This window comes from Octodon degus, unplaced genomic scaffold (assembly GCF_000260255.1).
Source record: "Octodon degus isolate 3935 unplaced genomic scaffold, OctDeg1.0 scaffold00268, whole genome shotgun sequence".
NCBI classification, from domain to species: domain Eukaryota; kingdom Metazoa; phylum Chordata; class Mammalia; order Rodentia; family Octodontidae; genus Octodon; species Octodon degus.
In genome coordinates, this window is record NW_004524844.1 from 1,339,593 (window position 1) to 1,357,093 (window position 17,501).

The 17,501-nt window shown below is 52.6% G+C and overlaps 1 protein-coding gene across 1 annotated transcript in view; it reads right to left on the bottom strand.

The window, feature by feature from the left end:
- Nucleotides 1-539: 539 nt before the first annotated feature.
- Aldh16a1 (aldehyde dehydrogenase 16 family member A1) overlaps nt 540-17,501 on the bottom strand; it is an 18,007-nt gene continuing 1,045 nt past the window's right edge. Inside the window, exons 2-17 of the mRNA XM_004646452.2 lie at nt 8,828-8,930; nt 7,936-8,062; nt 7,217-7,395; nt 7,060-7,137; nt 6,718-6,899; nt 6,489-6,641; nt 5,902-6,087; nt 5,708-5,803; nt 5,383-5,519; nt 5,122-5,227; nt 4,914-5,044; nt 4,411-4,578; nt 4,064-4,271; nt 1,683-1,868; nt 1,351-1,473; nt 540-810 (exon numbers count right to left, since the gene is read on the bottom strand). Coding sequence (XP_004646509.1) covers nt 649-810; nt 1,351-1,473; nt 1,683-1,868; nt 4,064-4,271; nt 4,411-4,578; nt 4,914-5,044; nt 5,122-5,227; nt 5,383-5,519; nt 5,708-5,803; nt 5,902-6,087; nt 6,489-6,641; nt 6,718-6,899; nt 7,060-7,137; nt 7,217-7,395; nt 7,936-8,062; nt 8,828-8,930 — 2,325 coding nt within the window. The 3' untranslated portion in view covers nt 540-648. The remainder of the gene's footprint in view (nt 811-1,350; nt 1,474-1,682; nt 1,869-4,063; nt 4,272-4,410; nt 4,579-4,913; nt 5,045-5,121; nt 5,228-5,382; nt 5,520-5,707; nt 5,804-5,901; nt 6,088-6,488; nt 6,642-6,717; nt 6,900-7,059; nt 7,138-7,216; nt 7,396-7,935; nt 8,063-8,827; nt 8,931-17,501) is intronic.

Here is a 17,501-nt window from a genome sequence, read left to right on the forward strand (position 1 = left end):
CACGTACAAGATGTGGGCGTCCAGGAGCTCCGGGAAAGGCCAGCTACCTCCACAAGTGGAAGACAATACTGGCCGACTGTTTTCTTTACACCCTGTTTGTGGGCAGCTGGGGAAGCAGCAACAGGAAACACCAGCACAGCAATGTCCCTGGTTGCTCGTGGCATGTGACGGCTGACTGTCCCAGCCGAGGCTGCCCTGGCTAGCGTGACTGGACCAGGGAGGACACCAACTGGGCACCGACCAATCAGGTGCCCCGCCGGGGCAGGGGAAAGGCCCTTCCTGCCGCACTTGGCTGCGGCTCTGACAGCAACAGGATTAATGGATTAAAGGCCTGAGGCGGAGCCTAGTGCCTTCCAGGGACTTCCCTGCAGCCCCGCCCGATGCCCTCCTCAGAATGCCCTGGGTGGGGGCTCTCAGAGTCCCCTTTATCTGTCTCACAAATGCAGTGTTGTCCTGGAGCCGCCCACTGGGCTGCTGAATCCCAGAGCTAAAGGGCCTCAGAAAGATCAGAAGTCACCGCCCCCCCCGCCCCCCGCCTTGCCCTCCAGCGCAGCCGGGCTTGGTCAGACAGTTTATTGCAGGACACAGGACCACAAGAAGAAAGTTCCAGGCGCCTGGAGTCCGCTAGGGCCGTCTTAGCTCCGGGCATCAGTCCCCCATGGGCAGCCACAGGGCCTTGGTTCGCGCTGCCCGCAGCTCCAGCTCTGAGCCTGCCCCATGGGGCTCCTGATCCCAAGCCCGCAGGTGGCCCCAGTTCACCCACACAGACTTGAGGTTTCCTGCTGAGGCCCACTCCACGAACTGGGAGCCCTGCGGCAGACAGAGGGAGGGGTCAGTGCTGGCCAGAGCTGGTCTGTGAAGCAGCTGCTTTCTTAGCAACAGAGTTAGGAGAGGAGAGACGGGAGGCTTGACCTCCCTGGGTGCTGCACTTCTTGCTAGCAACCCCTCCATATGCTGGGGAAGAGGTGACCTGTGGCCAGGGAATTTCCTCTCCATTAACACCCACATCCGCGGGACTGGAGCCTAGGACACTGGTCAACTGGGAGCCCCAGCTGTTACCAATAGAAGATGTAAGAGGGCCAACTTTGGGCTCCAGCTGTTGCTAGGGTGTGGTCCTTAGCAACGAGTCATCCATTGAGATTAGGTCTTTGGACTGGGCAGCTCCTAGGTCCCTGTTGCTAAGGAGATCCTCTTGCTTAGCAACTGGGGCTATAAAGGGGTAAGACCTCAGAACCTTGTTGCTAAGGTGTTTTCCCCGTTAGCACCAGGTGCTGGGAGGGGGCCATGGCATCAGAAAAGGGGGAGCCTGTGGGTGAAGGGAAGCCCTGAGAACAGGGAAACAAAGCAGACCTGGGCAGATCCGAAGTACCACAGGGCCTGGACATCCTGGTGCAAGGCCAGGCAGCGCGTCAGATGGTCTCCATCTCCCGTCACCACATTCACCAGGCCAGCAGGGAACACGGAGGCCACATCCTGGGGGTGGGAGAGAATACTGTGGTGTGGTTGCAAGGCTCCTGGAGGGAACAGGATGGGGCCATACACCGGAGCTGCCTTGGGCAGGAAGCTGGGACTGGGGTTACCATAGTTTACAAGGAAGGTGGCCACAAAGGTCCGACAGCCCTGCCACACCTTTTGTGCAGCCCCAGGGCCTACTGGGAGTAGCAGCCAGCGGGTGACCTTACCTGGCAGACCTCCAGGGCCAGCAGGGGACAGGTCCTGCTGGGCACCAAGACCACAGCATTGCCGTGTGCCAGGGCGGGGGCCAGCAGGGACACGAAGGCAAGCAGAGGCCACGCGTCAGGGCACACGATTGCCAGCACACCGAGCGGCTCCCGGAGCCGCAGCACGGGGCCTCTGAGCCCTGCTACCTATAGGGACAGATGGCAGGTCAGGGACCAGGCAGGGGCGCCTGACTGCCCTTCCTGTCTTCTCCATCACCATCCTCATTCTTATCTTTATTTCTTCATTAAAGTCCAGTAACAATGTGTGCAAAGTTTTTTCGTTTTTTTTTGTCACTTTGAGACAGGGTCTCACTATGCAGGTCAGGCTGGTCTCGATGCTCCCAACGATCTTCTTGCCTCTTCCCCCTCCAGTGCTGAGATTAGGCATGCACCACCATACCTGGCTTTAAAATTTATTTATTCTGGGGGAGCCTGCCCATTAGCTCAGTTGTTTAAGTGTCTGTTTAAGCAAAGCAGTCAGGCTCAGAATTCTGTGGTTCGATCCCCAGATCCTGATGCCTTACCAGACTTGCCTTTAAGGCATCCTGAGTGGGCCAAAAAATAAAAATAAAAATAAAAATTTATTTTTTGGAGGGCTCAGCCCACCCAGAGGGCGGGGCTGGAGTGGCATGTGGTGCCAGGGATCAAACTGTAGTCCCCTGCACCTGCCTAAGCTTGGCTAAGCAGGTGCTTTATATCTCTGAGCTATCTCACCAGCCCCTTATTTTTTAAATTTATTTTTTTATTTTTAGAAGGATCACTTGGAGTTTGAAGTAAGTTCAAGTCCACCCTGAACTACATAGTGATATCTTGTCCCCCAAAAAAGGAAAAAAAAACCAAACCCAAAAACCAAACATCTAGTTGCTGAGCAGCTGTGTGTGTGTGTGTGTGTGTGTGTGTGTGTGTGTGTACGCCTTTTTGAGACACGGTTTTGCTATGCTGTTCAGGCTTGCCTTGAGCTCACTTTGTAGTCAAAGCTGGTCTTAAACTCCCAAGGATTGGGCTGGTCAAATAGCTCAGCAGATTAAAGCACCTGCAAGCTGGGGGTTTGATCCCCCCCATACCCGCCCCGCCCCCGAGGCACACTGAGACAGCAATTGAGACTGGGCTTGGTGGCATGATCCTGTAATCCCAGCTCTTGGGAGGCTGTAAACAGGCGGATCTCTAGGAGTCCATCTAGTAGTGAGACCTTGAACATCCTTCCCTAAAAAACAGTAACAACAACAAAAAAGATCCTCCTGGGGCCAGGGAGATGGCTCAGCCGAATAAGCACTTCACTGGCAAGCACAAGGGCCTGAGTTCAATCCCTGGTTCCGCAAAAAAAAAAAAAAAAGGATCCTCCTGCCTCGGCCTCCCAAGTGCTGAGATTACAGTATGCACCACCACACCCAGCTGACCCTTTTTTTGTTGAGACAGGGTCTTGCTATGTAGTTCAGATTAGCTTTCAATGCACTATATTCCAGGCTGGTCTCAAACTAATGGTGATCCTCCTGCCTCAGCCTCCCAAAGTGCTGGGTGGAGGCTGTGTGTGTGTGTGTGTGTGTGTGTGGTTTTTTTCTTTTGGTGGAACTGGGGATTGAACTCAGGCCCTTGCGCTTGCCAGGGAAGCACTTATTCCACCGAGCCATCTCCCAGGCCCACGTTTGTTTGTTGATGTAGGCTCTTGCTACTTGGTGCACTTTCACCTTGATGTCACTGTCTAGCCCGGGCTGGCCTTGGACTCCTGCATGTGACACCACCCTCAGCTCCAGTTTATTCTTTTTTTTTTTTTATTTTAAATTTATTTATTTATTTATTTGTGTGTGTGTGTGTGTGTGTGTGTGTGTGTGTGGCCAGCTCAGCCCACCAGGGGGCGGGGCTGGTTGGCATGTGGTGCTGGGGGATCGAACCATGGTCCCTGGTGCTTTGCCAAGCTTGTTCCAAGTAGGTGCTTTAGACCACTGAGCCATCTCACCAGCCCCCTAAATAGGGTTTTTAAACAAAATTATTTAATTATTTGGTACAGGGTCTTGCTACGCAGCTTAGACTCCAGGCTGGAGTCAGGGATTGAACCCAGGTCCTTGCCTTGGCAGGCAGTTGCTTCGACCACCAAGCTATCTCCCCAGCCCAACAGGCTTTATAGCCCAGTAAAGAACTAGTAACCCAACCTGGGAAAACTGCACTATAGAAGGTACATGGTCTGCCTGTTACACAGACCAGGGACAGAATCCAGAGAAAGCCAGCTCTCTTGTTCACTGAGCAGCTAGAAGTGGGGGTAAAGCCAGACCCCAAGCCTGGCTCATTCAGAGCTGCAGTGGTGGCCCCCCGCTGCCCGCTGCCCGCCTGCCCCAGGGCTCTCTCACCTGCAAGGTGTGGCCTTGGGCCTGAGCCTGGGCATGCGCCCCCCACAGCCGGAGTCGTCTGGTGCTGAGCTCCACCTCCGCCTTAGCAGCCTGAAGCTCAGCTCCATGCCGCTGCAGCCTTGAGGCCAGGTCAGCTCCCCTGCGTTCCAGCGCAGCCGCCAATGCCACTAGGAGGGCTGCTCGGGCCACCGGAGACTGACGCTCCCAGCTGTGGGCACAGCACGGGGCACAATGAGGTGGCCCCTTGGCCCTGGCTTCCAGATGCACCCCCCTGCCCAGCCGCTGGGGCCCCCGGCAACCCTTTATGCCACCTGCACCCTGGGGCTCTCTGTGGTGGCCCCTCTCACCGAGAGGCAGCCTGGTGAGCGGCTTCCACGGCGCTGTGCACGTCCTTGGCTCCACCTTCAGCCACGTAGCCATGCAGCTGGCCAGAGGTGTCCCAGATGGGCCTGGAACTCCAGGCCCCAGGAGGCTGGAATCGGCCCCCCACGAAGAGTCCGTAGGGAGGCACTGGGCTGGACAAGGGTGTGGCGTGAGGGGCCCTAGGTTCCACCCACTGCATAGACCCCCTCAGCTCTGAAGTCCTGCAGAATCCCCAAGCCCGCTCCCATGAGCCTCTGGGGGACCCCAAACGGTGGGTCCCACGAGCTTCTGGTGCAGCATAGACTTTCATAAATCAGGGCAAGGTGTGGGGTGGGTGAGGCGCTAAGACCGGCCACGCAGCACTCCTCAGAACCCAGAGGCCCCACAAATGGCCTTAGCAAGCCTCCCCTCAGTCCTCTTGTCCTGGGGGGAGCCTGATATAACCTCCCCTTCCACCCCAAGACCACCTGGCACTGAAATAGCTCACCTGGGTCCTGTTTCGGGCCCTGCTGGCAGGGTCTTGGGCACAGCGAGACCAAAGCTGTCATAGTTCAGATGCTCGTAAACAAAGGGCAGCCGATCAGCGGCCCCCAAGGGCTGCAGGTACTCATACAGACCCTGTGAGAGGGGCGGTGTCAATGAGATGCAAGATAACACAGGGGGGAGCAGGTGTCAAGGGGTACTGGGACACTCACATCTGGGCCCCCGTGCCAGGAAGACCCGCTCTCCTTGCAGCCACCCGTGGGCACTGCAGGGTCTTTGAGGCCATGAGTGTTGACCCACACTGTGCCGACCTGGAGCCTGCAGGGACAGATGGAAAAGTGAGGGAGCACAACAGGAAGCTGGGTGCTGAGCCAGGAAGGGGGGAAGGGAGGCTGCCAGGGCAGGGGACGGAACTGGGAGAAAAGGAAGACTAGGCTGCCCCCCCCCCCCCACGCCCAGCAGGGCCCACGGACCCATAACCCAGCTCCAGCGCCTGCCCCAGCCTCTCACTCCACACGCTGGCACTGCCTCCCCAGGGTGTGCTGTTGGCCACCACCAGCGCCTCCTTGGCTGTGCGGAAAGGGGAGGCCATGACCAGTGGCCACGGCACCTGCAAAGGGGTTGGGGTGCTCAGGTAGCCTAGTGAACTTCTCCTTCTAAACCCCACCCATTAGGTGACAGAGTTATGGCAGTCAGCAATCCCAGACCCAGGTGATGTGGGCATCCAGGGACCCACGATGGGCTGAGGATGGGAGGTAGGGTACGGGAGGCCAGTGTCCTGGGATCCCAGGGGCTCACTTCTGACTGGGCACACGGTGATGCGGGGGGCAGACCCGAGACCAATGTTGGAGGATAGAATGGGCTGGCTGAGGACACAGGGACAGCCTGGAACACCTTGAGAGACATAGAAACATGAGAAGTCTTCCTGTACACAGCGCTCCTCCCTTAGACCCGGGCCCCAGCCACCTGGCTGAGTCGCGGCCAGTACGCACCTCTGCGCCCTGGCTCCGGGCCTCTTGTACATAGCGCTGGGCTGCATCACAGGCAGCAGCCCCGCGAGTCCCCATGTCCACGGCCCCGTCCAGTCCCTGGCCGCTACGTAGTTTCCCCATCCTTGTCTGGAGTCGCTTCATGGTTTCCTCCCACACAGACTCTTGGACCAGAAGCCTGAGGCCTCCCTGTGTGAAAGGACACCTGTGTGGCCAGCGTCAGGGCCAGTGGTGGGGGCTGGGCCAGGGACAGAGAGAGGTGGGAGGAACAAACCCACATGCGGTGGTGGTGGTGGGGGTCCAGGTACAGAAAGATGGGACAGCAAAGGCAGGGGTTGTGAGACCAGGGACAGGAACCTTCAGAGAAATAAAGAATCCTGAGGGCAAGGGACATGGAGCCTAAGATGGCCCGAGACAGGAGAGCTGGTCATGGAGATTCAGAAATGAGGAAGGAGTCTAGACACAAGCAGCACAGACAGAGCTTTAAGACTCAAAGAACTGGACACACATGCATGGAGACTTAAGACCCAAAGGTCTACAGAGACCTGATGTCTCCCAGGACACTGGGGACTCCAGTGTGTGTGTCTCACCGGGCTGCGGTCAGACCAGGCTGCGTCCACGACGCCCTCCACAGCCGAGTCTATGTCGGCCGAGTCTGTGAGCAGCATCAGCGACTCCACGCCCAGAGCCAGGCTCAGCTCCAGCCTCTGGCCTGCCAGACTCTGCCGCAGGACACGTGCTTCCTGAAGGACACGAGGGGCTCAGGGGCCTGGAGCTGCTGGGCCCCACCCCACCACCCCACCTGAGCCCTGAGGATACCTCCACAGCCCCACAGAATGCCACCTTCCGCACTCCAGGACAGCAGCCCAGAGCAGCACCCAGGGAGGCAGGGCCAATGATGACATTGAGGATCCCGCAGAAGGCACCGAGTTCCCCTGCCAGCTGGGCCAGGAGGAGGGGGGTTGGGGAGGCTGGGGGGACAATGGCCACTACAGTGCAACCTAGGGAAGGGGAACAACTCAAGGATCCAAAGGTCCAGGCCCAGCCTCCTCCCTCAGCCCTGGGGGTCCAGGCCCGGCCTCTTCCCTAGACCTGGGATTCTGGGCCTCCAATCTCATCCTTTTTGAGATCCAAGAGTTGGGACCCCAGCCCATCATTTACCCACTGCCAAGGCAGGGCAAATCCTCCACATCATCTCCAGGAAGGAGAACGTAGGTGGTAAGATGAGTCCAATAACTCCTGTAAGGAAATGATGAGGGAAATAGGGCCACCACACCGGATGCTGAAAGAGAGGGCTGGGGCTGGGATGCAGGCTCACCCATGGGTTTCCAGCCTGCCAGCACCTCCTCTTGGACATGGCCCTGGACTGCATGGTACTGGAGCAACTGCTGTGCCAGTGGGATGTCCCCATCTCGCACTTCCCGAACGACTCTCCCAGTGAACAGGGAATCCAGTGTCCATAGCAGCTGCTGGTTTCTCTGGATCATCTTGGCCAGCCTATGGAGAAAGCAAGGGGATGGGGTGGTCCTAGGGTGACCAGGACTACAATCCCCATTTGCACCAGGAGCATAGGGCACCAAAGATTTATGGGAAATGTAGTCTCAAACCCTGGGTGTGTTTTCATTATCAGTAACCCCCACCCTAACCAGGTATTGAAAACTTGAGTCTTGACCTAATCTCAACTGTATTTTGGGAAATGGAACCTTTGTCCCTAGTTGCCTCCAAAGTCTGTTAGAGAAGAGCCTTTGGGGTACATTATTCTTTTTTTTTCAGAACTGGGGATTAAACTCAGGCCCTTGCGCTTGTCAGGCAAGTGCTTATTCTACCGAGCCATCTTCCCAGCTCTTTATACTATCCTTTTGAACTGAGCATATTTTAAGAAATAGATGACTCTTCATTTCCTGTCTCAGAGAATCATGGGAAATGAGTGCTCTGAACACTACTGTTTCAAATGCATGCTGGGAATATCTGACTTGGCTGCCAATTAATTCAGTGGCTTATGGGCCACATCCCGTGGACACATTTCTCCCTCATTACCTGGTCAGGTGCTGGGCCCGGTCCCCTCCAGGGACTCTGCTCCAGCTTCCGAGCGCAGCCAAGGCTGCTTTCACTGCCGCAGCCACATCATCAGGCTCTCCTAGGAGGCAACTGGCCAAATTCTCTCCTGTGGAGGAAAATGAGGGGATGCAGGTGGGATGGGAGATGGGCTAAGATTCCCAGAACTTGCTAGTGTCTTGAGGCAGAAAAGCTGGTCTCTAGCTCCTCCACTGTGCCTGGTCATCCCCGTACTACCTGGGTACAGAAGGGATTTCAATAGGTAAGACTGTGAAGAAGAAATAAAAAATAAAAAAGCAAAAGGCTGGGGCCCGGGAGATGGCTCAATGGAATAACCACTTGCCTGGCAAGTGCAAGGGCCTGAGTTTAATCCCTGGTTCTGAAAAAACAAAACAAAACAAAACAAACAAACAAAAAACGGGGGCCTGCCCCTTAGCTCAGTTCTTTAACTGGCTGCTTCAACAAAGCAGTCAGGCTCAGGTTGCGGTGGTTCGATCCCCACAACACAAGATAGCCAGTCATGCCTTGAAGGCATTCGGAGAAAAAAAAACAACAACACTTCTGCCATTGGGCCGGGGAGATGGCTCAGTGGGATAAGCGCTTGACTGGCAAACGCAAGGATCTGAGTTCAATCCCCGGTTCCACAAACAAAACAAAACAAAACAAAACACCCTGTGAAGAAGTTTCTTCCTCCTGGGACTTGCAACTGGAGTTGGAACAACTGGCCTGGTGTCAGAAGGAACCAGCAGTCTGAGTGCTTCTCTGACCCAAGGCTTCTCCCTGCCTGCCCCAGGGGCCCCCAGCCAAGGGAACAGGGTGGGCACAACTGGAAGACACAAACGTCCCTCCCCTGATGACAGGGGGCATCTCATACCTGTGACGGGGTCCTGGCATGGCACGGAATTCCCATGTTCTGGTTTTAGCCACTTCCCATTTACATAGTGGCCCAAGAGGCGATCCTGGGTATCTAGCCAGGCCTGGGGGAGAGGACAGTTTGGAAAAGGGCCTGTGACACAGCTGGGACAGTTCAGTCCCTATCTAGAGCATTCTTGGGGCAGACACTTGAAGCCCTTCACTTCTCCAGTTTTTTCTCCCCCCCCCCCTTTTTTGAGGTGCTGGTCATTGAACCTAGGGCCTCTGCTCTACTAGTGAGCTACACTCCAGTCTCCGTGGTGTCTTTTTTTTTTTTTGGTGGAACCGGGGATTGAACTCAGGCCCTTGCGCTTGCCAGGGAAGCGATTATTCTGAGCTGTCTTTAATGTGACAAAATTCACTATTCTAATTATCATTATTATTATTTATTTACTTGGCACAGGGTTTTTTTTTTTTTTTTTTTTTTGTGTGTGTGTGTGTGGTACTGGGCATTGAACTCAGGACCTTGTGCTTGCCAAGCAAGCTCTTATTCTACGGAGCTATCTCCCCAGCCTGGTACAGGGTCTTGCTATGCATCTCAGACTCATAGTGATCCTCCTGTCTCAGCCTCCCTAGTGCTGGGACCACAGGCATGTACCATGACACCCAGTTTCAGTTGCCAGCCCAGTAGTTGTGCCCAGGGATCCTGGGCTGGCACAGCATGTGGTACTAGGGACTGAACTCAGATCCTTGCCAAGCAGGTGCTTAGGCTGCAAAGCTATCTCCCCAGCCCCACTATTCTAATCATTTTATTTATTTTTTATTTTTTTTAATTTTTATTTATTTATGTGTGTGTGTGGCCAGCTCAGCCCACCAGGGGGCGGGGCTGGCTGGCATGTGGTGCTGGAGATTGAACCGCGGTCCCTGTGCTTTGCTAAGCTTATTCTAAGTAGGTGCTTTAGACCACTGAGCCATCTCACCAGCCCTATTCTAATCATTTTAAAGAGCACAATTTATCAGGTATGGTTGCAAATGCCCGTATTCCAGCACTGTGAGTGGAGGTAGATACTCAAGACACTATCATAAAACACAAGTTTTGGGGGCTGGCAAATAGCTTAGCAGACTAACGCACCTGCTTGGGCAAGCCTATACAAGTGCAGGGACTGCAGTTTGATCCCCAGCACCACATGCTGTGACAGCCCCGCCCCCAGGGCAGGCTGAGCCAGCCACAGCGTCTGGGCTGGCCTGTAGTGGTGCATGCCCGTAAAAAGACACAACAAATCCTTCTCTAAAAAGGGGCTGGGGATTTATCCCAGGGCCAATGGCCTGGGTTCTAAACCCAGTACCACAAACAAACACATACAATTTAGTGCCCTACAGCACATTTACAGTTGTGCCACCATCACTTCTATCTGACAGACAGAAGGACAGCATCACCTGTCAAAAGAAAGCTGTACGCCTGTGGTGCCGGGGATCAAACCCTGGTCCTTGCACTTGCCTAAGCAGCACTTAGCCTGCTGAGCTATATCGTCAGCCCAGTTTCTGTCTTTCAAGGTGTAGTGTATGCCTGGGGAAGACTTAGACGGCTACAGGGAAATTGTGAGCTTATCTTTTTATTTTGGTAGAACTGGGGATTGAACTCAGGCCCTTGTGCTTGCCAGGCAAGCGCTTATTCTACTGATCCATCTCCCCGGCCTACCAGCGATCCTCCTGCTTCAGCCTCTGGAGTTACTGGGGTTACAGGCAAGCACCATTTAGCTTGACTTTATTTTTGTAGTCTTGAGTAATGTAGTGTACAGTAACAAAGGACAAACTAACCTATCACTCATTAAAAGCATAATCTGGGGCCCAGGAGATAGCTCAGCGGTCTAAAGCATCTGTTTAGGTAAGCTTAGGCAACCGCAGGGCCCACGGTTTGATCCCCGGCACCACAGGCTGCGCCAGCCCCGCCTCCAGGGCAGGCTGAGCTGGCCACAAAAAAAAAAAGCATAATCTGTGTTTTCTTTTTTTTGTGTGTGTGTTTTCTTTAGAGGTAGTCAGGGATACAAAAATAGTATTTTGGGCCGGCGAGATAGCTCAGTGGACTAAGTGCTTGCTTAGGTAAGTGCAGGGGCCAGGGTTTGATCCCTGGCACCACATGCTGTGGTGACTGCAATCCCAGCACTAGGGAGGCAGAAAACAGTAGGATCATTACAAGTTCAAGCTGCATAGTGAGACCCTGCACAAAACAAAAAATCACAAATATTTAGGGCTGGCCAGATACCTCAGCAGACTAACACATCTGCCTAGGCAGGGTACAGTGGCCGGGTTTCGATCCCCAGCCTGCCGTGCGCTGAGATGACAATTGAGAATGGGCGTGGTGGGGCCGGGGAGATGGCTCAGTGGAATATGCGCTTCCCTGGCAAGCACAAGGGCCTGAGTTCAATCCCCGGTTCAAAACCTATAGACCCTATACTAAATACATAAAAAAAAAAAAAAAAGAAAGAGAGAATGGGCGTGGTGGCATGTACCTCTAATCCTAGCGTTTGGGAGGCTAAAAACAGGAGAATCACTAAGAGTGCAATCTACGTAGTGAGACCCTGTACTGAATATATTAAAATATAAAAATAGTGTATTGCTAAAAACTTCAACTCTTCACTTGAGCCTATAAGGTAACTCAAAGCAACACAAAGCTTGAACTCTACTTTATCTCATTTCATTATTATTTACAATTATTTATTTATTGTATTTTTAGGGAAGGGTCTACAGGGTGTTCAGGGTCTCACTACTAGATCGGACTCGTAGTGACCCCCCTGTTTACAGCCTCCCAAGAGCGGGGATTACAGGCGAGCGCCACCTTGCCCAGTCTCAATCCGGCTCAGTGTGCCCCTGGGCCGGGGCTGGCACGGCAGGGGGATCAGACCCCCCCCCCCGGCTTTATCTCCTTTATTACCTTAAAACTACAGATACTTGTATGTCACTCACTGAGGATGAGTTTATTAGAACAAAGCTTCTTGGGCTTCGAGGTACTGAGCCCATTTCCTGCTCTACCTTTTGTTTGCTTTCCCATTCAAGCTTTTGCCCATAAACTCACCCATTTCTTTAGCTCTAATTTTTATTTCTACTAAGGCAAGAACACATGCCAGCCAGTGACATGGAGTCTCCAACCCAGGGCCTTAACCAAGCTACCTGCTCTGCTAGTGAGCCCATTCCCAGCCCTCTTTTTTTTTTTTTTTTAATTTTATTGAGAAACAAATATCAGTGAGACCCAGCCCTCTTTACAAAGTCTTTATTCTTTTTTTTTTAAGTCTTTATTCTGAGAGTCAAGCTCAGTTGCCCAGGCTGACCTTGAATTTGATATTTTTATCTTTTTTTTTTTCCTTTTTTACAGTACCGGGGTTTGAATTCAGGACTCTGAGCTTGCCAGGCAAGCACTTGTTCTACTGAGCTATCTCCCCCGCTTTTTTTTTTTTTTTTTTTGGAACCGGGGATTGAACTCAAGCCCCTGCGCTTGCCAGGGAAGCGCTTATTCTATTGAGCCATCTCCCCGGCCCCTCCCCTTGAATTTGGTATTTTCCTGGTTCAGCCTCCTTAGTAGCTGGGGTTACAGGTGTGCCTGCCTTTGTTGACTTTTTTTTTTTTTCCTGGTACTGGAGTTATTCACACTAACATATATTCCAGTTCCTCTTCTTTAGTTGAGACAGGATCTCAGAATGTGGTTCAGGTGGCTTTTGAACTCCCTGTGTAACCCAGGCCTGCTTCAAACTTGAGGTGACCCTCCTGCCTCAGCCTTTTGAGTGCGCAGATGACAGGCACGGACCCACACCCTCTTTTTTTATTTTGTATTTTGAGGCAGGGTCTTGCCAAGTTGCTCAGACAGGGATTGAATTTGGGATTCTCCTGCTTCAGCTTCCTCGGGTGCTGGGAGTATAAGCATTTACTACCACACACAGCCTCTCTTGGCATATATTTATTTATTTATTTCTCTTGACTTTTATACAGGAGAAGTTGAAAAGATTATGGGGCCGGGGAGATGGCTCAGTGGAATAAGCGCTTCCCTGGCAAGCGCAAGGGCCTGAGTTCAATCCCCAATTCCGCAAAAAATGATTACTAAAACCTTTTCTTAGACTGGACGCAGTGGCACACATCTGTAATCCTAGTGCTGGGAAGGAGGCTGAAAACAGGAGGATCACTATGAGTCCAAGCTACATAGTGAGACCCTGTACCAAACACATTAGAAAACAAAACAAAACTTTTTCTCCTCCATAGAGAAATGAGGGCACCTGCCCCTTAGCTCAGTTCTTTAAGCGGCTGCTTCAACAAAGCAGTCAGGCTCAGGGTGCTGTGGTTCGATCCCCACAACTCAAGCCAGCCAAACCTGCTCTGAAGGCATTCGGAGCAAAAAAAAAAAAGAGAAATGACTTCCAGCTCATTTTTTGTTTCCCTGGAAACCTTACATATTTCAGCTGCTACTAGGCGACACTGACCCCAGATTGATCAGGGTCTCATTGACCCCTGGCACCACATGTTGCCCTGGCTCCGTCAGACGTGCTGAGCCTGCAGTAGAATCTGGGCGTGGTGGCACACAACCGTAATCCCAGCACTAGGGAGGCAGAAAACAGGAGGAGCACTACAAGTCCCAGCGGCATAGTGAGACCCTGCACAAAACAAAAAACAAACAAACAAGAAAACCACAATTCTTTAGGGCTGGCCAGATAGCTCAGCAGACTAAAGCACCTGCCTAGGCAGGGCACAGTGGCCAGGGTTGGACCCCCAGCCTGCACTAGGACTGGGAGTGTGCACACTTATCCAGCAGGAGGCCAGGGAGTTAGTGCTTCCGGGAGGGTTTTGTACCTTTGTACCCGAGCCCAACCCTGGTTGGCACCCTAGAAGCAATGCTCAGGAGACCAGATAGCCATCTTTGGGGTGTGGGCTTCTAGGGCATGCTGAGGGTGACTGAGACTGGGTGTGGTGGCACATACTTGTAATCCCAGCTCTTGTGGGGCTGTAAACAGCTAAATTTCTAGCACCAGCTCCCACCTGACCTTGCTCCTCTATCTTAGCCATTACCACTGGTGGACAGAGGCCTGATGCTGCCTGGCTCTGTACAGCCTATTTGGCCATGAGGTCTAACAGCCTGGATGTGCTGCTCGGTGTCACAGTGAGATAGCTACAGGCCACCTTGGAGTTAGGGCATGCAGCTGGGCTTGAATCCTAGCTCCAGTACTCACCTCATATGCAAGTGGAGCTAGGAGTTTCTTTCCTTTTGTATTTTAGGGAAGGGTCTACAGGCTGTTCAGGGTCTCATTACTAGATTGGACTCGCAGTGATCCATCTGTTTACAGCCTCCCAAGAGCTGGGATTACAGGCGCGCACCACCATACCCAGTCTCAACTGCCATCTCAGTGAGCCCTGCGGGTGGGGCTGGCTCGGCAGGCCCGGGGATCGAACCCCCAGCTCCTGCACCTGCTTGTAGGCACTTCAATCTGCTGAGCTATTTGGCTGGCCTTGGAACTAGGAGTTTCTTCTTAAAAGTTATTATTAGGGCTGGCCAGATAGCTCAGTAGACTCTGCTTAGGCAGAGTGCAGTGGCCAGGGTTCAATCCTGGGCACCACAAGCTGAGCTGGCCCCGCACCCGGGGTACACTGAGACAGTGATTCAGATTGGGTGTGGTGGCACGCACCTGCGATCTCAGCGCTTGGGAGGCGGAAAACAGGAGGATCACTGTGAGTCTGATCTCTGTAGTGAGACCCTGTAGATCCTGCACTAAATACATTTACAAAAGAAAAAAAAAATTATCAGTTTAGGATTTTTTTTTTTTTTGCGGTACTGGGGATTGAACTCAGGACCTTGTGCTTGCCAGGCAAGTACTTATTCTACTGAGCTATCTCCCCGGCAATTCAGGATTTTTGTGGTGTGTCTGCAGGGTTTCACTACCCCACCTCAACTCGTAGTGATCCTCCTGTTTTCAGCTTCTCTAGTGCTGAGATTATAGGCACGGACCGCCACGCCCAGTCTCAATCACTGTTTCACGGCACCCCAGGGGTGGGCCTGGCACAAAAGGCTGGGGATCAAACTCCCAGCCCCTGCGTCTGCCTAAGCAGGTGCTTTAATCCACTGAGCTATCTGGCTGGCTCTAGTTTAGGTTTTTTTTTTTTTTTTTTGCAGAACCGGGGATTGAACTCAGGCCCTTGCGCTTGCCAGAGAAGCACTTATTCCACTGAGCCATCTCCCCAGCCCTCAACGCTCTTTTTTTTGATATAAGATCTTGTGATGTAATTCATGCTGGCTTCAAAATCCCAGTGATTCTCTGACCTCAGTCTCCCCAAGTGCTGGGATCACGGCCCAGTGCCACCATGCCTGGCTCGGGCCAGGGGTTTCCCTCATTTCTTGCCTCTGTTGAGCCATCTGCAGCATGGCTAATCCCAGTGAGACGTGCTGAGGGTTACACAAGTCAGCACACGTTACGTGCCTAGAACAAGTCTATTTCCGGTGCATATGTCCCAGGTTTCCTTCTTTCCCTGGCCTTACTTTCTTTGTTGTTAAATGCGACACACGTGTCCCACTGTCTCCTACAAAGTGTCTCCCTCCTCAGCAGCCTTTTGCTTTTCCTCCCACTCTGAAAGCTAGACCTTCTTGCTTCTCTTGAAAATAAAATGGTCACCTAGAAGGCCTAAACCCAGTGTGCAGGTAGAAAGAGCCGCTTCTGCCAGAGTCAGGGATACGTGATCAGGAACTGGGGATAGAATATTGAAGAATGCCTGCTTTGCCACGCCAGGGACCCCAGCACTCAGGGAGGCTGAGGCAGGAGGATTTCACGTTGAAGTCCAGTTTGGGCAAATTGGTGAGGCTCTCAAAATAAAATACAGGGCTGAGGATGTAGTTCAGTGTGAAAACTCTAGGGTGAATCCTCAGTATTCTTAATGTGAAATGTAATAACGAACTGATGGTTATACAACAAAGTGAAACCGTATCTATTAGAAAGAGGCAAATCAGGTGTGGTGGTCCATGCTTGTAATCTCAACATTTGGGGGGGGCTGAGGCGGTAGGATTGCCATGAGTTTGAGGCTGGCCTGGGCCACATAGCAAGTTGCTGTCATCAAAAAAAAAAAAAAAAGTCAAATATGTTTGGGAAAATGACATGACAATTGAGATTTGTTTAAAGAACTCTTAAAGAAAGCAGAAAGAAAAATGGGATGGTAAATACTGGATGAAATGTTGATGGCTGCTGGAGACAACGGGGTAAGAGGGAGTTCATAAGTACCAGCTACTCCTGGGAAGACGGGAAATCTCCCAGAAGCGAGATCCCCAAGGAAAGCCCTCAGGGTCCCAGCAGGTCACGTAAGTGGGGCACAGGGTCTGTGAGGACTGCAAGCTTACAATTTAATCTAAAAAGACAGCAACAATTCACTCCAGATGAGTCCTGTCAGGGAACTGGAGCCAGAGGTTGCCACATTGTGGAATTTTATTTCCAAGAGAAGCTGGAATCCTGGGTATTTATTTGGAATTAATTGTCCTGCAGCTGACATTTTCAAAAACAAAAGCTCAGGCCAAAGGAAACATGTTTGTTGGTTAAGTCTGGCCCGGGAACTGTGGGGCTGTGACCTTTGTTAGAGGGGAGGAAAAAACCACAGATCTAGAATCCAAGGGCCCAAATTCAAATTTCATTTCACTCTGTGTGTGTGTGTGTGTGTGTGTGTGTGTGTGTGTGTGTTGCTAAAGACTGAACAAAGGGCCACTCTACCACTGAGCTACACCCCCAGCCCATTTTTATTTTAAAACAGGGTTTTGCTAAATGGTCCATGTTGGAGTAGAATTTGTGGTCCTTCTGCCACAGCCTCCCAGGGTGCTAGGATCACACGCGCGCACCACAGCACCTGGATGATTTTTCTTTCCTTTTTTTGAAACAGTGTCTTCCTGTATAGTCTTGGCTGGTCTTGAACTCACTGTGCAGCCCAGGCTGGCCTGCAACTCTCAGTGATCCTCCTGCCTCAGCCTTCCAGGGCTGGGATCATCAGTGGATGCCACCCTGACAGGCAAGTGCCTCCAGTAGTCTACACTGGTGGGGGCCTGCCCATTACCTCAGGTGTTTAAGTGCCCGCTGAAACAAAGCAGTCAGGCTCAGGATGCTGTGGCTCCATCCCCTCATCCTCAAGCCAAACCAGACCTGCCCTGAAGGCATTCTGAGCGGCCAAAAGAAAAAGTCTACACTGGTGAGTCCTAGGTTTCTTGCCAGGTCCAAATGGCATAGACCTTTGATCCACTGCTTTGGCTGTCTCTCACACCCTCAGTCCTCCACACCCTGTTCTTCCTCTGGCAAAATGGACCCCAACCCCATCTCCATAACTGCCCCAGGCTCTGACCATGCTAGCTTCTAAAAGGCCCCGAGAGATCACAGGATTCCCTGGATATTCTAAGGAAACTCGAGAAAACCATAGGAACTCCTAGGCAGTCAGTCTGAGTAGGGCTGGACAGATCACAGACCCTCATGGGACCCTCCCCCCCCCCGTGATCAAGGGCTCCCCATGGACGTGTTGTGGGGCTGCCAGCAATTACAGAAGTTCCGACATATTTTGAGGTTCCGAGAAAAAAAATTTTGGGGCGAGCTGGCTCAAGCTGCCTTAAGGCGGGGGAGGGGGGGGGCCTGGTAAGGTAGGTGGAGCTGGGGATCGAACCTCGTATCCCGCGCCTGACTACGTTTTTCTTTTTCTTTTTT